Source organism: Phaseolus vulgaris, chromosome 6 (assembly GCF_051622355.1).
Source record: "Phaseolus vulgaris cultivar YP4 chromosome 6, ASM5162235v1, whole genome shotgun sequence".
Classification (NCBI taxonomy): domain Eukaryota; kingdom Viridiplantae; phylum Streptophyta; class Magnoliopsida; order Fabales; family Fabaceae; genus Phaseolus; species Phaseolus vulgaris.
The window spans coordinates 31170247-31192626 of record NC_143503.1 but is presented as its reverse complement, the minus strand read 5'-3'; the positions used below and the strand labels follow the sequence as shown (position 1 = coordinate 31192626).

The following is a 22380-nucleotide window of genomic DNA, read 5'->3' as shown; positions in this document are numbered from 1 at the left end:
TAATCCACATGTTTATAGCTAATATTTAGATTTCGAGTTTGTGATCCATGTAAGAAAAAAACTCAATTTCACACGTAGTAAAGATATGAAAGCCTATAATTTTCCTTTAATGAATAGTTTTACCCGGGTAACAAATAAAGGACCCCAATTTACAAAACAGTCTTGTTTTATATAAACGATAGGCTAATTTTTTAAACAATGTGAAAACAGAAATATCTTTAGCCGACATCTTTCTACCGACACAAAATTTGAAATTCAATCGAAGACTGTACAAAAACACCTTAACGAACTAATGACATTGTCTCCTGTTTTTACCAGAATCCAAATCTCTAAACTGTGCACTAAATATTTAACTAGCTTAATTTAAATGTGAAAATATTATTATAAGAGTTTTTTTTAAGAAAGATGCATTTATTTCAGTTTGAAGGGATAAGAAATGGAATATGTGTCTTGCATTATTTAATTCTCTTGGACATTACACGTACCTAAAAGAAAGGGTGTAGTAAGAAAACATTTTGGGCACATAACCATAACCATAACAAGTTACAACAGTGCATGGGCATGTGGTTCACTTCATTTCTTCTAAGTTATAAACTGATTTACCAACAGAGTAACGCAGTAGTCATTTTACTTACCAATCAATAACCACACCATTCTCCTTCACTTTTCACCCCTTCTCAAAACCCTCGCGCCGCAATTTTTTTCCCCTTCTTTTCCTTTTTTTTTTTTTACCATTTTATGGACCTCTTCGCCGCCGATCACTTCCCCATCCCCGACCACGTCGCTCCATTTCCCGATTCCGGCGACCTCTTATTCCCGCCCGATCCCCTCTCCCACCGACACAACCCCCAGAAGCTCCGCCCTATCCGGTCTCTCCCTTCCGCCCTCAATGCCCATCCTCGTCCGCCCGATCCGATTGCCTCCGGGTCGGGTCACACCCCGAGCCACGAATCTGAGTGAGTCCTTTTCTTTTCTCCCATCTTTACCTCTGCTTTTCTTGTTTTTTAATCTCATCAGTTATTATAAAAATCCCCTTTTATCTCTTCCGTTATTTTTAATTATTAATTGGATTTCAATTTGTGTGGCTTTATCTTTTATTTTATGTTTATATTATACCCTGTCTTTGCGGGATGGGGGCGGAACGAACGGTCAATAAAGTGATTTCCTTTTTTATTTTTTAGTTGATTGAAAAAGTATTGTGATTGGCGCTGGTGGCAGAGTGTGTTGTTTTTTTGATGGGTGTTTGCGATTAGGTATTAGGCACGAACTTGTGCTTAGAATATGTTGCATTGCAGTGTTGTCCACTTGATGCTATACGCTCTGTGTTGTGTCTTTATGAGAGAGAAAGAGACTGAGCCCACAACTTGGTACTACTATACATCATTCTTTTCTGATTCGAGAATGCTTTGGTTTGTGATATTGTGCTTTTGGTGGATAAAAAAAATGCATCGTACGGTGTATTATTATTTTGATAGTTGGGTCAAGAGTTATGTTTTATTTGCACACGAGTATTTGTAGTATATAAAATGTTCTGTGTGGTAATTGACAAACAAGCCTTGTGGGCAAGGTCTTGTTGGAATGGAACCATTTAACCCAATGATTCAGCATCCCCAACTACTGATAATTAGTTACCTTTTATTTACTAACGGGAGTTGAGTGTGGTGAAAGGGTTAATCTCTTTCAACATGAAAAGTCAAGGTTCAGAACTTTACCAAAATAGTTGTGTTGTGTTTCATTTGTTTCCTGAGAGTGTTTCGAACAAGATTCAGTCTGATAGATGTGTGAAATCAAAACAGTCTTTCTTGACAGTTTTAAGATTGGTTTGGACTGTTCTTTTGATTTGTTCTTTTTCGTTTCAGCTCGGCTTTGGATGCGGAGGAGGAAGATGAGGATGATGACAATTCATCAGCAAGTACTGAAGGAAATGGCCCTAGAAAGAGAAGGAGAAAGACGGTGAGAAAGCTTGAAGGTTTTGTGAAGGATTTGGTGACAAAGGTGATGGAGAAGCAAGAGCAGATGCACAAACAGTTGGTGGAAATCATAGAAAACAAGGAAAGGGAAAGGATTAAGAGAGAAGAAGCTTGGAAGAATGAGGAGATGGAGAGAATTAGAAAAGAGGAAGAGGCTAGAGCCCAAGAAAAGTCTCGAAATTTGGCCCTCATATCCTTCATTCAGAATCTGTTGGGCCACGAAATTCAAATCCCCCAACCAGTAGAAGCATGCAACAAAAGAGAAGAGAATGAAGTTGAGGTGAATGCTCAAAAAGAATTTAATGGTGATCCCAGTAAGAGTAGATGGCCTGATGTTGAAGTACAATCACTTATCACAGTGAGAACTTCATTGGAGCACAAGTTCCGTTTCATGGGATCGAAAGGGTCAATATGGGAGGAGATATCTGAAGCAATGCATGGCTTGGGCTATAATCGGTCTGCAAAGAAGTGTAAGGAGAAGTGGGAAAACATCAACAAGTACTATAAAAGGACAATAGGGAGTGGCAAGAAAAGGCGTCAAAATAGTAAAAGTTGCCCTTATTTTGATGAGTTGGACATTCTGTATAGAAACGGCCTCCTAAGTATTGGAAATGCCTTGAGCAATACCACTGATGCTCCCCAGATTGAAGAAAAGGAGTAGAGTGAAACTTGAATACTACTTGATAGTCATAGATACGGCTTATGTATAACTTCTTTCACTTCAGTATTTATTTAGTCATTCTTCTTTTGAATTTCCCCACTGATTACTTTAGTGGACAATATACCATCCTTCAAATATGAAGCTCATTGGGTTAATATTTATAACTTTTTGGTTGGGTGGTGGCTTATAGCAATGAACAAAGGTGTTTTCTCACACTATAACTGTAAGTTGTTGATATTGATTTCAAAACAGTAGAAAAATGGCAAAGTAGTGCAATATGATTTGTCCTTGTTATTTAAGGTTTTCTAAGTTTGTTAACAATTTGAGGTGAACAATTTAAATAAGATGAAATCTTCGATGTAAAAATTTCATTTTATACCAGTATAAAAATTTCATAATGATATAAAAAAGTTAAAACACAAAAGTTTGAAAAAGTATATATGACCAAATATAAGTATTTAGAAGATCTCAAAGTTATGCTATACACCACAATAAAACTACATGAACTTTTCTTTTTACGAACTTGCTTTAGACAAAATGAATAAAATTTTCAACCTTTATATATACTCACAAAATAAAAATAAATTAGTAAGGTAAATTGAATTTTTTTATATATGATAAGTGTAAATTATTCAGTAAATTTTTAAAATTATTCAGTAAATTTGTAAACTATTGACTATTTTAGTTTTTAATTATTTATTTAATTGCGTCTTTGAACTTGTATTTGTTTTTTTAATTAAGTTATGAAAAGAAAATAATTGTCTAAACTAACTGTGTAACTTAATTAGAAAGGAAGAATCCAATTAAGTCACCAACAATACTTTTTAAGTAAATTATTTTTTGAGATTTTTCAATGAAATTAGCTCCTTAAAAATTTGAACAATACCTTTTGTGGTACTTTTTAGGACACATAACCACTCATGAATTCGTCTTTCAATTTTTAAAAAAATTATGACCTGTGAATGTAGATCCTTTTATATGTTTATTACAACTCAATTTAGTCTAGCATTCACATTAACCTTGTTTCAATTACACCATTATACATCTTTGTACAAGCATCATAATAGTACATTGGATAGGTTTGTTTTTGCTAATTTTTTAATATTCTTTAATGATTTTTTTATGTATTTGACTATTTTTTATTTTAAAAGAATGAATTGTTTTTAAGAAGTAAATTCCATTGGCTTTTTAAATAAGGAATTTTAAAAAATTACTTATTTTATAAATACTTAGTTTCAGTTTTATATTTTTTTCAAATCCTTACAATAAACTATAGAATGTTTTAAACTCTAAACTTATTTATTGTTAGTGCTTTAAATTTTTATTTTCGCACTATCATCTTCTTTACGTTCGCACGAACAATAAGTTTTTTTTTAAACAAATCTATTAAGGAATACAAGTAATTTATGTTCTTCTTTTAATATTAATGTTTCTACCTCAAATTTATTGAATATAATGAAGAATAATAAAGTAAAATTATCAAAATTATGTATGATTCAATGATAGCTGAATTATTTAAAACATATAAAATGGGTTGATTGAAAAGGTATCATTTGTGATGCTATTTTTAACCAATAAAATCATGTATGAAGACCATATAGTACTAATTAGAAACGAAACGAAACTTCATTGCTGAAATATTAAACTAATGTTCACGTGTTATGATATGACAAATATATGTGACATAATATTTCATTTTTTAGTTATATAGTGACATCTATTCGAATCTTTTTATAAAAAAAAAAATAGTAACATATTTTTAGTGTTTGGTGGGAAAGTAAAGATTCAAAAGTTACATGTAAAAGGTCATCTCGATGACGTATATAATTTGTCTGTGTTTATAAACATTAGTTATTTCAGTTACATATCATATATAAAGATTTTATTTTATATGTTATTAATATAAAACATTTTTCATAATTCATTTTATATTTTATTAAGTATAACTTTTGAAATAGTTATTAGCTAATTTTCAATTATATAATTATTTATATTTGAATTACGGGAAAAAATCTTCATATTATTAATATTTTAATTAATTCGTATAATATTATATGTAAAAATTAATTCAAATATTAAAAAATTTGTAATAATTTATACCCATTTTCAATTAACTTAGCTATAACCTTGGTTAATTAATGATCATATGTAAAAAATACTATATACTTATACACACAGGATGCAGGAAAATGCTTGTTTCATCCAGACTAATTATTTTCCAAAAAAGCATTTGAAAGCATACAAAGACACTCAAAAATGGATTTTTTTTAATCATTTTAAGGTTACTTTTTTCATATATAAGAATAATCAGGAATTGAAAATTAAGAGAGGAACTCATAATGATTCAGAGCAACCACTTGTTAGTAAAAGATATGTTTTTTGTTGTTGTCGTTTTAGTATAAATTATTGCGTTTTATCCTGCATACGGAAGAAACATTACAGGAAATAAATGCATTATGATAAGGGTGTAAGAGTGAAATCTATAAATTGTAATTCTCATAAACATACAAATTTATAGACTATTCTCTCATTTGCATATAGAGGATATGCTTATATATAAAAGGTTATATATGTTTTTTTTAATGTATTATAATATAAAATTAATTTTTTTTCTTTAATTTAAACTTTAGATTATTTAGATATTTTAGTTTAAAAAAAATTGGAATGAATTTTTTCTATGAATTCTTAAAATATTAAAAACTGTAAATTGAACACTAAATACTTAACACTAATTATAAATTAGTCGTTAATTTTTATTATATGTTTGCAACTTAATTGAAAGGTTAGAGTCTAACTTAACTTGCCCAATTAAGTCAACCCAACTTATGTGGTTCAACCAAGTTTGACATTGTGCAACATAAGTTTGACCTTGGTCGACCTTGTGTGAGTCTGAATTAACATGGTTTGATCTAAACTTGGTTTGACAAGGACTTGACTTAACTCGAAATGGTCTAACTTTGTTTAGAAATGAGATTGATTATAGTCAACTCTATGTGGAATTGACATGATTCACCTCGATGCGGGTATGACTCAATTCGACCGAATGTGAGTCTAACTCAATTTAGTTCCACGTGAACCCAATTTTACTTAAACAAATCAAAACCTAACTTGACTTGGCCCAATGAGAGTCTAACTTGACTCGACTCAACCTAAGGTGGATTCGACCTGACTTGAATAAAGGTGGGCACGACCTGACTTAGCTCGAGGTGGGTCTGACCCGACTCCACTCAGTCCAAGGTTGACCTAACTCTATTTAGTCCAAGGTTGACCCAACTCGATTTGGTTTGAGGTGCGCTTCATCCACTCAACTTAACGTGGATTTAACTTGACTCGATTCAGCATGGGCCTGACTCTACTCAGCCTAACATAGACATAACTCTATTCGATTGCTAACATAGCCCCGTTTTACTCAACTCAACGTGAATTCAATACGAGTTGACTTGACATTGGTTTGACATACCAAAACTCGACTCGATCTGACATGAACGTGACTTGACTCAAGCTAAGGTAGACCCGTTTTGATTCAGCTAGAGGTGGACCAAACTTATTTGAGACTCGACTTAAATTTCAAAATAAAAAATTTATCCAAAGCTCAAATTTTCTAAACACAAACTGTTTTTTTTTTCTCAACGTAAAAACGAGTTAGAATACTGCTTGTTTTCCGTAACATTTTATTATGAGAGACTCAAGGAGTTTTACCTTTAGTTTAACATTTTAATTGTTTTCTTTTTCTTTTGTGAAGACTTAGATCTATACATTTTCAAGCAAAACTCTCACATTCAGCAATTTAAAAAATATAAATATGATACTGGTATCATGTGTGTGTTCGCGCACATGCCATTCAACAAATTATTGTATCCGTGCCCATTGCACAATCAGAAAGCCATATAATTTTTGTTATGTTGTTTGTGTGATTTCACTTATTATTGGATGTAATGGAAAATAAAAACGAGCCAATCATACATATTTGCTTTGTGATTAACGTCATGAAGTTATTACAATAGTTAATATCTTTATACTATAGTATAAATATTCAATCCTTTTGTCCTATAAAGAGAAAAAACAAAATGACTAACTGTGCATGCAGTGTTTCCATTATCATCCCTGGTGTTGCCCAGGCAGGGTGCCAGCTTGTGAAGCATCTCAATTATAATCCCATAGGTTCACGGGTTCTCCTAACTACTAATTTAAAACAAAATACACCAAAAACCACTAAATTAGTTACCTATAAAACCCCCCTCACACTTCTCTAACTTCCACCAAACCCTAAAACTTTCCTTTCTCATATATCCTTACTTTACTCAAATGGCTTCCAAGGGCACTGTTGCCCTAGTCCTTTGTCTCACCATGCTTTCCTACACCATGGTGAGCTCAACCTACATCCCTGTAATCCCAGACCCATCAGTGCCCTACCAAAAGGGTACATGTCCTATAGATGCAGTTAAGTTGGGGGTGTGTGCTAAAGTGTTGAACTTGGTCAATGTTAAAGTGGGGTCACCACCAACCCTTCCATGCTGCACCCTCATCAAGGATCTGGTTGATCTTGAAGTTGCTGCTTGCCTTTGCACTGCCATCAAAGCTAACGTCCTTGGCATCAACCTTAACCTCCCACTTTCCTTGAGTCTACTTCTCAACAACTGTGGAAGGGAAAGCTCCAACATTGGTTTCCAGTGTCCCTAAATTCATCTTGTCTTCCTCATATTTCGCATCTCTTTATGCTTCTTTTCTCTCTTCAATTCTTGCTGTGCTCCATGTACTATTTTTTTGGCTATGCGTCCTAAATTCTCACTCTTTCAACGTTGTTTCTTCTACTATTGGATGTAGGATTACTCATCATCCTCGTTGTCACCATCTTTGATTGCATGTGTAGAAGCTGTGGCACAATAAAGTTTTGTCATTGTGACTCTTATTTTAGGAGAAATTTCTCATTTGGCGTGAAGCATATTTTTAAGAGTAACCTAAAATGCTTTGTTTAAGGGTTAGCTGTATAACAGGTTAAATTTGTTACATAGAAAATTATTTGATCGAAAAGGGTGACAACTGTTGTTTTGTGTGTGAGCAAATTACATTTTACTGCTGTAATTTTGTTGACTGACGGAATCTAAATGTGATAGAATATTATCCTTTGATCGGAAGAATTAATTAACCGTAATTTACTTTGATAATTCTGTTAAAATGCGATGGAATATTTGACTTGAATGTGTTTAAACATTTTATTTAACTCTGAACAACTATAACCATAATTTACGTTTTTGCATAATTATGATTTCAATAAGCATATCAAATTCATTATACATTAAAGATGTGGATCGAATGGGTATTGGTGCAATGTGAGACTTTGGAACATGGGTTATAAGGAAGCTCTAAGCATCAATAATATCAGAATTGATCTTTCCCACCTCTGATTTGTTCGTGATTTTTTTTTTCAGAGACAAATTGTTTGTGCTATAGCGTGCTTTGCTTCTTTGTTTTTTACTTTCTAGTTGTACCAAGTGAAAACCATTTGGTTTATCATTATTTCTAAACAATGTCGTATTTATTATAGTTTAATAACTCCATAGACATTTCAAATATTAAATTAACTTATTTCTGACTTTTATTTTCTTTACTTCCAACTGGTTCATTAAGCTTTCCCTTTTCCACACAATGAAAGCCTTTATTAAGTATTAAAAAAAACAAGTAAAAACATATAATCATATTATATGAAGGCCATATTTTTGACGAGTTCCTCCCAAAAGTATTTTAAAAATAAACTTTCCTTCAAAAATTTAAATTATATGGAAGTTAAAAAAAAAATTAAACAAATTATATAAAAGAGCTTTCATAAATTTGAAGTTAATTATCCAACAGTTGAGTTAGTGGTATGCTCATATATTATGAGGAAAATTTACTTATAATAGAAAAATTGTTAACTTATATAAAAAAAGGGTTGAGAAATGTGTCTCATATAATGTGGAAAACGTATGAGAGTTTAATATACAGTTAAATCTTTAAAGGCCACTTTAATAATTTCACGTGTATTTTGAAAGTAAGATGGACGTAAATTTAATCTCACAGTTTAAATATAGGTAAATAGGTTCTAGCTGGCTATAGCTAGAATCAAGTTTGAATCTTTGTAGCATTTGCCTTGTGTATTTGGTATTTGGTTGTCTATTTTATTTTAATAGTTTTTTATGCATAAAATATAGGTTAGTAAATATCATATAATATTTAAAATTAAAAAATATATTCATTGTAATTGTTGAACTTAAAACTTTAGTATAATATAATATACGTAAACATAACTTATTTTTATTAAAAAGGTTTTTGGCTTATGATTGTAGTCACTCAATATTATCAAACTACAAACAATCAGTGCAACTGAACTTTCTATAGCAGATTGTAGAATTTACTATCATACACGAAAGTGTAAGTAATTATTGAATGTTCTATTTTATTTTACTTGGTTTCCTTATTTTAGTATAATGAAAATAGTTTTTGATTTTAAATCCAATTATATTTGAACCTGGAAAATGTTTAATTTTCTATTTAAATACGGCATAATTTTTTTCAAAACTTATATATCATTAGATTGCAGTTTAATTTTAAACTCTTGATAATTAATTTACAATTAAGCAATCCTGGACTATTGATACTACCCTGGACTCAGGGTTGTGTTTACATTGTTTTCTCCAAATAGGAAAATATAATATAGTAATGATATTTTGAAAATCGTGGTTATTTAGATATAAATATATATAATAAAAGATAAATTTATAATAAAATGATATAAAAGATATTAAAATAATAATATTAAGGATTATAACGTGATTGATTGTATAAAAATAATAAAATTATTAATCCTATAATATTTAAGAGCAATATGTATATAATATTTTAGAACAATATATGTGAAAGGGCACCAGGAACGCACTAGAACCATAGCCACTCTGTGCTGATAACCTGCAAACAAAATATGTAAAATAAAGTCACTAGCAGTTCAACTTTCTTCTATAGTTCCACCCTTTCACCTATGTCTTCTTCCTAACATTTTTCTTCTCTTTCATTCACACTCGTCCCTTCCTTGCTTGTCTTTATAGCATTTTCACCTACTACCATATATAAAGATAAAAAAATAATTTATAATCATGTGAAAATATCGCTAAAAATATCGTAAAAATAGAGATAATGGGATTTAAGTTTAACTTAATTTAAATTTTTTTGACATAATAAAAGAAAATTCTTTTCTTTTCTTTTTAATTTCTTTTGTATATAGGTTGAAACATTTCTAATATCTCCTTATTCAATATTTTTTCTATAAAAGAATCTAATAAATATTTTGTTCTTGAATTTCTTCATAATTCTTCATGATCCCAATGTTCCATATCTCTTGTCTATCTACCAAATATATGTGAGATTATGTATCATAAACTCTGCATAATCCACACCTGTTAATTTGTATTGTTGTTTAAAATATCTCAAGGGAACATGTCTCCTTAATTCAAGATTATTATAGAAATAGATTTTGTGCTTATAATTGTGGGATTATTAATTGGATGAGAAGTGTACTCAGAGATTTCCAGCTAGCATTTGTACATGTGAAGGATCCTACATTTCCTTGAGCCATTTTTTGGCTTGTTACCATACCTATATCAGCTTTTATGTTGCTTTGTAATGCTTTTTGGATTGTAAATTTCGTGAAGAGGGTTTGAAGTTTCCTTTTAATTCATTTATTCATTTGTTAATAAAAAAACTATTATTATAGGATTAATAGGTGTCTTAGTTTTGCTGGATGTTATATATCTTGACCATTCTTTCATGTTTTATTGTTTAGACTTTTGGAAAACATATTTGAATATGATATTACAAGATCAATGCTCCGATCTGAATTGATGATATAGAAAAAAATACTTAATCAAGAGAGATAAGGAATTAATAACAGGAATCACTTCTTGAACAAAAAATTTTATTGAACAACTTTAACCAATAAGATGATAAACAGGATTAGGAGGAAGAAGATAGGAATCCCATACGCAAGAAGAAGAAGTAGTATCTGTAATTGTATCGCATATTTATTTGTTATTATGTATGAAAGTTTATTGATATATAATATTATAGTGTCCACGGGCATATATGCACGTATAGCAGGCACTAACGGAAACGTCCTTCACTTTTTTAAATACACACAAACACAAACCTAACCTAAGATACAAAGTAAGACAACAGAACACGATGTTGAAGGTGATGCATATTTTGTTCTTAATTGCAACTGAAGTTGTTTGCATTGCGTACACCACAACTGGCAATTAGGTTTCTCATACGAATGGTTAAAAGAGAAGATAGTATTTCAGGAAAGGTGGCCTTCCCATTGGCGCACACGCACCTAGCGACTTCAGTAGGAGGACGAGCAATGACAGAGGAGCAACAAACTCTGTTTACCCCAGGTATCGGAAGTATATTACTTAAAAAGGGTGTGCAAACACTAAAAGTTAGACAAGTTGATGGTGGTGGAGGGGGAGGACGTGGTGTTACAGGTGGTGGCGGAGGTGAGACAAGTGGAGGTGGTGGTGACATAACAGGTGGTGGAGGAGGTGGAGGCGGAGGGGAAACAAGTGGGGGTGGTGGCGAAGGTGAAACAGGTGGTAAGATAGGAGGTAACAATGGTGGTGAGATTGGAGGTGATAATGGTGGTGAAATAGGAGGTAATGAAGGTGGTGAGTCAGGAGGTGAGGCTTGAGGTGGCAACAATGGTGGTGAAATAGGAGGTAATGAAGGTGGTGATAATGGTGGTGAGGCTCGAGGTGGCAACAATGGTGGTGAAATAGGAGGGAACGATGGTGGTGAATTAGGAGGTGATAATGGTGGTGACTCTACAGGTGGCAACAATGGTGGTGAAATAGGAGGGAAGGATGGTGGTGAATCAGGAGGTGATAATGGTGGTGACTCTACAGGTGGGAACAATGGTGGTGAAATAGGAGGGAATGATGGTGGTGAGTCAGGAGGTGATAATGGTGGTGACTCTAAAGGTGGGAACAATGGTGGTGAAATAGGAGGGAAAGATGGTGGTGAGTCAGGAGGTGATAATGGTGGTGACTCTACAGGTGGCAACAATGGTGGTGAAATAGGAGGGAAGGATGGTGGTGAGTCAGGAGGTGATAATGGTGGTGACTCTACAGGTGGGAACAATGGTGGTGAAATAGGAGGGAAGGATGGTGGTGAGTCAGGAGGTGATAATGGTGGTGACTCTACAGGTGGGAACAATGGTGGTGAAATAGGAGGGAAGGATGGTGGTGAGTCAGGAGGTGATAATGGTGGTGACTCTAAAGGTGGGAACAATGGTGGTGAAATAGGAGGGAAGGATGGTGGTGAGTCAGGAGGTGATAATGGTGGTGACTCTACAGGTGGGAAGGATGGTGGTGAGTCAGGAGGTGATAATGGTGGTGACTCTACAGGTGGGAACAATGGTGGTGAAATAGGAGGGAAGGATGGTGGTGAGTCAGGAGGTGATAATGGTGGTGACTCTACAGGTGGGAACAATGGTGGTGAAATAGGAGGGAAAGATGGTGGTGAGTTAGGAGGTGATAATGGTGGTGACTCTACAGGTGGCAACAATGGTGGTGAAATAGGAGGGAATGATGGTGGTGAGTCAGGAGGCGATAATGGTGGTGACTCTACAGGTGGGAACAATGGTGGTGAAATAGGAGGGAATGATGGTGGTGAGTCGGGAGGCGATAATGGTGGTGACTCTACAGGTGGGAACAATGGTGGTGAAATAGGAGGGAAGGATGGTGGTGAGTCAGGAGGCGATAATGGTGGTGACTCTATAGGTGGGAACAATGGTGGTGAAATAGGAGGGAAGGATGGTGGTGAGTCAGGAGGTGATAATGGTGGTGACTCTACAGGTGGCAACAATGGTGGTGAAATAGGAGGGAAGGATGGTGGTGAGTCAGGAGGCGATAATGGTGGTGACTCTATAGGTGGGAACAATGGTGGTGAAATAGGAGGGAAGGATGGTGGTGAGTCAGGAGGTGTTAATGGTGGTGACTCTACAGGTGGGAACAATGGTGGTGATTCTACAGGTGGCAGCAATGGTGGTGAAATAGGAGGGAAGGTTGGTGGTGACTCTATAGGTGGGAACAATGGTGGTGAAATAGGAGGGAATGATGGTGGTGAGTCAGGAGGTGATAATGGTGGTGACTCTAAAGGAGGCAATAATGGTGGTAAAATAGGAGGGAAGGATGGTGGTAAATCTATAGGTGGCAACAATGGTGGTGAAATAGGAGGTGAGAACAATGGTGGTGAGTGAGGAGGTGATAATAGAGGTGGCAACAATGATAGTGAAATAGGAGGTAACGATGGTAGGTGATGGTCATTAGTGTGTGAGCTAACCATGGGAAAGAAAAGGAGGTAGAAGGAAAGGAGAAGGACAACGGGTGCAACAACACCCTTTGAAGCCATCTTCCTTTCGGTTTCTCCTTGTGGCTTTAATATGTGAATAGGTATTGTTGGTTGTAAAGTTGAACTTTGGGAGAGAATTTATAGGCAAAGCGTGTGAGTGTGTGCGTGAGTGTTTACTTTTTTTTGCGTTGAATGGATTAATTTCTTAAATTATAATTAAAGAAGGTTGAATTTTGGCATATATAGGTAGGTAGCTAGAATCTTTAAAATTTGGAAGAAGACCATATTACCCTAAATATATAATTTCTTATCTGCCGAAAGTGACATAACAGTGCAGGTATTGCTTAATTTCTTCATACTTCACAATTTTTTATATAACCATATTATAACTTTTAATATTATTATTTAAATATTTTTTATATTATTTAATTTTAAATTTATTTTTTATTATATGTATTTATTTTTAAACCTATTACATAAAAAAAAGTATATAACTCTAAATATTATAAAGTATCATTTTTCTTTCTGTATATATCAATATCAATTCAGGAAGGCATAAGACTGTGCCTTAATTATATTTGCGTTTCTTTGTTGTTTGCTGCATTGTTTATTTGGGTTTTTTTAGTTAGCTGAAATAATATAATAAGTGTATTTGGGTAAACAAATTAGCTAATTAACATCATTTGCGTGACAGTCTTTTTCACTGAGTACAATTGTCAAACTAAGTTTGGCAAAAACAACAATATTATTCAGAATCGCAAGCATTGGACTAATTTGAGTAAATTATATGGATAATAAGTTATTCTACTAAATTTTTTTCTAAAGCTTTCAAAAAAATAGTAAAGATATACATTAACTTAATGAAAATAATTGAATTATTCCCATACTTAAAGAACGGTATATAATTGAAGTTTAGTCATTAATTGTTATATTACTAAATTGGAGACTACTTTATAGACTAAAAAATTTGTTGGTTTCTAAATTAATTTGTATTATTGTTAAGTAATTTTTAAATTGGTATCTATTAACTACTAATTATTTAGATTACAAATTTGGTAGAAAAACATTGGTTGCTAATTAGATATCAATTTAAAAATTATTTAATAATAATAGAAAGTCATTTAGAAACCTAAAAAAAATTTAGTATCTAAAATGGTCTATAATTTAGTCACTATAACAACTAATTATTATTTTTTGTCTCTAAAATTGATTTCTATTTAATGATTTTCTTGTAGTGTATGAAATGAGTTTTAAAATTAAAATATAATTTTAAATTATTTAAAAATTAAATAAGTATTTTTCAATTCTTAATCTAGATTAAAAAATTATAATTTATTTTATCAATAATGAATAAAATGAAATATTTGAGTCCAATTTTATATATATAAAAAAAAAGTTGACTAACTCACATAGCCCCCAAAATATCTACACAAGTATAAGTCTTACGAAAGGTCCCACAAAACAATTATACCTATGTAACCGAAAAGATGAAAAAAATGAAATGATACAATCATTGATAAAAGTAATTTAAATAAATAAAATAGAAACTAAAAAAAATATATTAAATAATAAAATATAAAAAATAATTAGTCAATAATAAAAAAAGAAAAAATAATTAGTTAATATTGACTAAATACTATTTTAAAAAGTAAAAAATTATTAATATATAAAATAATTTTTATTATTAATAAAAAATTATAAAATAATTTTAAATCAATATTTAAATTATTTATCAAATTTTTAATTACTAATATTTTATATTTTAAATTATTCTTTTAATATAATAATAAATATTGACTTAAGAATATAAAATAGTTAGTTAAAATTTGAGTAACTAATAATTAAATATTAATTTAAAAATTATTTTATAATTTTTTATTAATAATACAAATTTATAATTTTATAATTTATTAATATAATAATTAATTACTTTTGTATTTAAAATTAATTTTTACTTAATAATTATTAGACTTTCATTTTCTTTTATAGAACACTCTAATTATAATTTTTTTCTATGCTTAAATTCAAACCTTGATATAACACATAAATATTTATATTGGAAAATGAAGCATGGCAATGTCATAATTATGATAATATAACCCATAACTCAAATATGATTATACATTCATCTTAACTTTAAAAGATACATGGAATTTTATATTGAACTTAAAATATTAGAACATTAACTTGTGTTCCTAATGATATATCTTGATATAACAAATTTAAATTATTATTCTTAAAAATATGATAACTTATTTTTTTATTAAATGTAATACATCTTTTAATTTTGTTTTCATTAAGTGAAACTAATACTTTTTCTTATATGTTTAGTTATATTTTGTATCTAGATTTTTTGATTTTTTTTTATAGGGCTTCAATGTTAGACATCATTATGCACCTTGACATCTCAGCTAGGCGGACACTCTAAGTAAAAAATAATCATCTGTCAGTGTCATTACATAAAAAAAAAATATTAAAAAAAATAAAAAAAATAAAATACAAAAAAAATATAGAGAAATTAAACCAAAAGTCATATGTTAAAAAATTATAAGAATATACTAGATGGAAGCTTATTATACCAATGGATTGAGTCTCTATGACTAAATTTGTTAGTCAGTTTATCCGCACACGCATTCCCCTCACGAAAAGTATGATCCCTTCACGAAAAATATGATCCCTTCATGAAAAATATGAGTAACCCTAAACCTTATTTTCCTACCGTCATTAAGACAAGTATTTCACCGATTACGGAGTATCCATGGAACGTTAGTCATACATTAATAAAACTTATCTTTTTGAGTTTCTTGCATAACATATATATATAACTCTATCAAACAAATCAAAACAATTATGGTTAACCAGACACTAATAATTATACTATAAGATAATACTTGAAATTCCTTCAGAAAAAAAAAACATATTTACATTTTATAACTAATTTTTTAATTGTTTCTATTCCAAATTATATTTTTTATCATAAATATCTAAGAATTAGTTTTATTTTTATCCTTTTAATTTTTTAGATATATTTATAATATACTCATAGAATATATTAAGATTTAATAGTAATTAAAATAAATTTTAATGTTGATCCTCGATAATTTTTTATATATCAATTTAGATCCTAATTTTTTTTAGCATAACTTTTAAGTAGCTTACACTTATAATAAAATAAAAAAATAAAAAATGATAAAATAGTAACATAATATAATAAGAACATATTGTAATTAAATTATGTTAGATTTCAGGTTAAAATTGATGTTTCTAGGACTATTTTGGTCATTAAAGATCTCACTTTTCTAGTAGGTAATTCGAAGTTTCATGTGGAATGATATGTTTAATTTCGATGTGCTTAAGTTTTTTGGTATTAATACTTGTAGTAGTAAAGTTTTATCTCCTATTTTTGTTCGATGGGAATTTCCTTCTCTAGGTTGGGTTAAAATACACATTGATGATGCTGCTAGGAGTTCTCCTGGTCTTGCTACCCTTGATGGTATTTTTTGTGGGAGTATGAGAAAATTTATTGGTAGTTTATCTGTTTTCCTTGATGTTCAGACAACTATTCAATAAGCTCAAAAGATGGGTCTTACTAGTTTGTGTTGCATTTACTGTTATGACTAATGTTGTTTTGTAATTAATAGGTAGAACATTTCTCTTACCTACTGTGAGAAAATAAGGTTTAGGATTTCTCACATTTTTTGTGAAGGAGATGCATGTGCTTTCATTGAGAGTATTTTCATTGGTATAATAAGTTTTCATCTATTATTTTCTTAGAGTTCTTTATTAATAAGAATAGAATACTTATGTATCGTTTTTGTTAATATATAGATTTTAGTTTAATTCTCCTGTATTCTCTCATATTTTCTTGTATTTTTTTTTCTTTTAATAATTAATATTTTTTACGAAGTGATAAATGATTGTTGTTTTTTTTATGTGTCAACCTAACTGAAATATCAAGTTTCATAATAATTTCTAACATGAAAATTTTTATAAAAAAATAATATTCAACAACTTTTCATATAATATAAAATTATCATATTTTATCTTATTATATTTGTACACTAGCCGAACCTAACATTTTTAAAAACAACAATTATATTTAACAAATTTTATCTCTATGTTTTACAAAAAGAAAAATTTTGAAACTAACTCAATAATTTACACTACCTAGAGCTGCAACCAAACCAAAATTTACATGAAACTTATTTTAGCAGTAAAAGGAGTGAATTTTTCCCTTAAAATAAGTTTTTATTTTATAGTTATATATAGTCCTAAATTTGGTAATTAAAAAAAATAAAACACTCGTATTGGTTATTTTTAATAAAAAAAACTTATTGGAAATACATATTATTAAGAATGAAAACTATTTAACTTTAATGGAAGCTTTTATAAAAAAACCTGGTGTTAAAAAATAATTTTTAATGAGGCATAATTACATTAATTCACTTCATACTTTTTATTTCTAAACTAATATATATATATATATATATATATATATATATATATATATATATATATATCATGCATCACTTTATAAGAAATATAAAACTAAGAAGATAATTTATTAATATTAGTCTTTTCGAAGGGTAACGTATATAATTTTCTATTTTTATCAATTATTTTTTACTTTTAGTGTAGAAAATACGAAATAGATTTTAAATACTACAAATTAAAATTAAAATACTTGATATAAGCGGATACATTATAATTGATAAATTATGTATTCCATCAAAATATATTAATGAAAGTATTAGACTTGCCTGCGACGGCAATTGCAATTAAATTATGTTTTGTTGACCTTCCATAATTTATGTTATTATGCCAAACCCTAACAAGCTAAGAGTCTTTTTTGACTACATATCTTATTTAACACAATTTTATTATTGTAATTTTTAATAAAATTAATATTTAATGCTCACATTATATATTTTTGTTAACATATATCTAGTTAATTTTTTTACTATTGATACTTACCTATTTAATATTCAGAAAAATAAGTTTATAAAAATAATTATAGCTATAACTATTTTAAATATATTTTAAAAAATCAAGTTGGTGTACATTAGTTAGTTATCCTTGTGAAATTTACCAATGTATACTTTTTTCATTTTAGCATACAATAACCCTAATTATATTTAAAGTGTATTATAAATTAGCCATTAGTTTAATTAAATATTAATGTAGAATATAAAGTAATTAAGAGCTAAAATTTTGATAATTAATATTAGATATCAATTTAGAAATTACTTTATAAATTTTTATTAATAATTAAAATTACTTAAAATATCAATAATTTTTTTTAATAATAATATATAAATAAAATATCAGATTATTATTGTGTAACTTTTCTACTACCACTTACAATTATTTATAATTTACACGTACAATAAGTTCATCAATATATATATATATATAAAAGAATAAGTTATTTTAAATTTTAATATATAATATTTATATATAACATGTGCATGTATATCAATCTCATATCATTAATTACAATTAAATTATTGTAATCAATAAACAAGACTTCTCATTTATATCTCCAAATGAATATCTCCCTATAAAATATTATTATCAGAAAGATGCATGAATGTTTATATATATCTATAATGAATAGTATAATGTATTATTTGATGTCTTCTGCAATATTTGTATGAAGTATTTTCCACACAAAAATTAACATGTGATCCATTAAAAATATCATTACTAAAAGTTGACCTTAATTTTTATTTTTTTTTATCGGCGATAATGACCTTAATTTCTTATGTTATAATAGTTTATTCACCTGCTATTTAAATATGATGCACAAATTTTATTCAACTTCTTATCAGATGATGTCTCACTTTACATATGATTGTATTATTAGTAAAGTATAAAATATCTTGCCAGACACTCTTCCATATCCTTCACCACACACTCTCAAAGAATGATACTTATGAAGGACACCAAGAAAAAGAAGAAAATGAATGAAATTTTTAATAGAAATTAAATCCTAAGCTACACATTTTGAATGGTTCATTTTGATATTTATCTTATTGTCTCCTTATTTATAATATGACAAAACAACAAAGTCATACATCTTTTGAGAGTATGGAGAGTTTAGAAAAAAAAAATGAGTTTTAGAAAAATGCAATTATCTATGAAATATTGAATAAACACATATAAACTTTATTTATACACATCTTGTTATTTATTTAAAATTTAGTTTTGAAAAACCTAATGTATTAGAGAGATAAATGGTTTTAACACACTACAAGAAACAAACTGCGCGTGCAAAGCATATATTTTTTCCATTTTTATTCTTTTACTTTTTTCTTTAACTTATTTTAATTTAATGATTGGAGAATTTATTATTTATGGATGAATTACATAAAATGGACTAGACTTTCTAATATTTTATAAAAATCCTAAAATGCATACAACACCCACACTTTACTTTTTCTTCTTCATTTGCACACAGAAAGAGTGCTCTATCAATAGTGGTGCTACTCCATCTCTTGTCACACGAAGGTGTTTATTGGTGGTGTCTTCGATGACTTGGTGGTGATTCGATAATTTCTCTTAGCGATTCTCTGTCCGGAGAAGAAGGTAAGTTATTTTATTTTGGTTTTCGGATCTATAGTTTCATTTTTATTGCAGATTTTTATTTTTCGCAGTACATATGTTGTGATTCTAGATAGTGCGACCCGCTAGGTTTACAGAATGGGGAATCCAAACTTTGTTTTTTGTCTTCCAGAATATTGAATCCGCAAAACTCTCAAATTGGTGCATCCTTCAATCTTCTAGATTGGTGAGTCCGGTAATCTTCTAGATTTGCAGATCATTAGTATGTTTCTGGAATTAAAAATCCGTAATGCAAAAAATGCATTTTGGATTCATAAATCCATAATTCAATAAAATGCAGGTGTCCTTTTTCAAATAAAAGGTAAAGGCTAATTTCGGAATTAAAAAAAATTGTGGGGGTGCAGGAAGAATAACGTAGGGGCAGGAAGAAATCCATTCAAAAGGACATGAGGCCCACTATATTTTTATTTACTTATTATTCAAATTTTTAGAATGGGCTATTACATGGCTCACATAAAAAACTATTTTGGGTTTAGCTGGCCCAATTGAAAACGCAGAATTAAATAAAAACCATGTTAATTTAAACATAACTGTCAGCTAGCAAAAAGTTTATAGGAAATGGTAACGAAAGAAACTGGGTCTACAGAACAAAAAAAACTCCCCACAAGTTTTAAATAAGGAATCCTTATTAATTTTTCATTATTTTATTCTTTCAATTAAGTTAGTTAGGTTTCTATAATTTTTTTTATAAAAGTGTTTTTTTTTAAATAAAAGCTTTCATGTTAGATATTACTATGCCACTTAAGATCTCAGCTAGGCTGACATCTCAAGTAACAACAATCATTTACCATCACATGAAAAAAAATATTATTAAACAAAAGAAAAAAGAAAAAAAAATACAAAAATACGGGGGGACTAGACCAAAACCCATATGTTAACAAAAACGATACATAGGTAGACTATACCTATTCATAAAGAATTCTAAGAACAGACAAGGTGGAAACCTATTATACCAAAGAAAAGGTTATCTATGAAAAAAATCCTAAATTAGCCAACTTATCAGCACACGCATTTCCTTCACGAAAAATATGAGTAACTGTAAACCTAATTTTCTCACAGCAATTAAGACAAGCATTCCATCGATTACGAAGCATCCAAGAAACATTTGTTCTAGCAGTAAACGCAGCACAAACCAAAGCAGAATCACATTCCAGCTAGACATTAGTAAGCCCCATCTTTTGAGCTTCCTCCATAGCATGTATAACCCCATAAAACTCAGCAACCAGAGCAGTCTGAACTTCAAGAAATGCAGAAAAAGCTCCAATAAATTCCCCCATACTCCCATGAAAAATACCTCTGCAAGTAGCAAGACCAGGATATCCCCTAGCAGCCCCATCAATGTTAATTTTTACCCAGCCTGGTGAAGGAAACTCCCATCTAACAGGAAGAGGACGTAGAACTTTACCAGTACGAGTGTTAATACCAAAAAACTTTAGAACATTGAAATCAAACATATCATTCTTCATTTAAGCTTTAGACGAATTACCCACTAGACAAGTTAAGTCTTTAATAACCAAAATAGCCCTAGAAACCTCAATCTTATCCTGAAAACGAGCATAATTCCTCATACGCCATATCATCAAAATAGAAAAAGTTATCACAGCTAGCTTAACTAATTTAACCAACGGACTGCCATCACTCTTAATAAAAGAAAGAAGATCATCCTTATTAGAGAAATGATAAGTAGGAAAAATGTGTTGAACTCAACTCCAAATACGCAAAGCATTAGCACATTCAAAAAATAAATGTTGAATAGATTCCTCGTGCTTTTCACAAAGCGTACACATAGAACAAATATGCAAACCTTTATTTTGAATATGCTGATCTGTAGGAAGCCGCCCATGAAAAACTTTCCAAAGGACAAGAGTTTTGGAAGGCGGAATATATGAAGACCAAATAAATTTACTCCAACCACAGGAAACCCCTGGATCCAAGAAAAAAGTCCTAGCTGATTTAAGAGTGAGACGACCAGACTCATCTAGAATCCAATTAGGAATATCCTGTTCCGCCCTAACCATGATATGACTAAAAAGATGAGGCATCTGCTGTAAAGACAATGGAATATTCCAATCACTACCTGTCCAAAACTGAGAGACTGTATCCGGAATACTAGCACCATTAGATAATCCTGCAATGTTTGCTAAAGAAGTAGTAGCACACCATTTATCATTCAAAAAATTAATAAGAGAACCTGTACCAACAGTCCAAGAAGTATAATCAAGTATAGTAGAATAAAACTGCTTAATTCCAGGCCAAAGAGATGATGATCTATAAACCATTCGAAACTCATATTTTGATTTAAGGACCCTAGCTTTCAAGAGCAGAGACCAAGGCTTGTTGCTATAAGCAAAGTTCCAAGCAAGCTTAAGAAGATAAGCATTATTTTCATGGTGAAGGTTAATAATTTTCAAACCTCCATTCTCAAGGGGAGAACAAATCGTATCCCAATTAACAGTAGCTATACCTTTTTTCAGAATATCACCAGTCCAGATAAAATTTCGACACCACTGTTCAACTTGCTTAAGAAGAGAAACAAGCCATTTATACAAATTAAAACTATAAGCTAGAAGACCCGTAATCACCGTATCGACCAACTGAACTCGACCCATCATGCTAAGAGATTTACCTTTCCAAGAAGCTAGCTTCAATTTGACTTTATCGGCCAAAGGTTGAAGAAAACGACCCCTTGGAGCACCAACAAAGATAGACACTCCTAAATAAGTGAAAGGCAAACAACCATGACTACAA

The 22380-nt window shown here is 30.4% G+C and overlaps 3 protein-coding genes across 5 annotated transcripts; 2 read left to right on the top strand and 1 right to left on the bottom strand.

The window, feature by feature from the left end:
- The first annotated feature begins 506 nt into the window (after positions 1–506).
- Positions 507–2844, top strand: LOC137832137 (Homeodomain-like superfamily protein). 3 transcript variants are annotated; one of them, XM_068640152.1, is made up of 2 exons: positions 507–956; positions 1860–2844. In XM_068640152.1, the coding sequence occupies exons 1-2, from the start codon at positions 739–741 to the stop codon at positions 2629–2631; spliced, it is 990 nt and encodes a 329-aa protein (XP_068496253.1). In that variant the 5' UTR covers positions 507–738; the 3' UTR covers positions 2632–2844. The 3 variants fall into 3 exon arrangements, with proteins under 3 accessions (XP_068496253.1, XP_068496254.1, XP_090159390.1); XM_068640153.2 differs by lacking the exon at positions 507–956 and adding an exon at positions 1141–1367; XM_090303264.1 differs by lacking the exon at positions 507–956 and adding an exon at positions 1549–1698.
- Positions 2845–6872: 4028 nt separating this feature from the next.
- On the top strand, positions 6873–7545 carry LOC137833546 (14 kDa proline-rich protein DC2.15). The gene has a single exon (XM_068641889.2). It carries the CDS (start codon positions 6937–6939, stop codon positions 7309–7311), a length of 375 nt encoding a protein of 124 aa, XP_068497990.1. The 5' UTR covers positions 6873–6936; the 3' UTR covers positions 7312–7545.
- A 3115-nt stretch (positions 7546–10660) lies between these two features.
- On the bottom strand, positions 10661–13115 carry LOC150027362 (uncharacterized). The gene has a single exon (XM_090304046.1). It carries the CDS (start codon positions 13066–13068, stop codon positions 10870–10872), a length of 2199 nt encoding a protein of 732 aa, XP_090160172.1. The 5' UTR covers positions 13069–13115; the 3' UTR covers positions 10661–10869.
- Positions 13116–22380: the final 9265 nt, after the last annotated feature.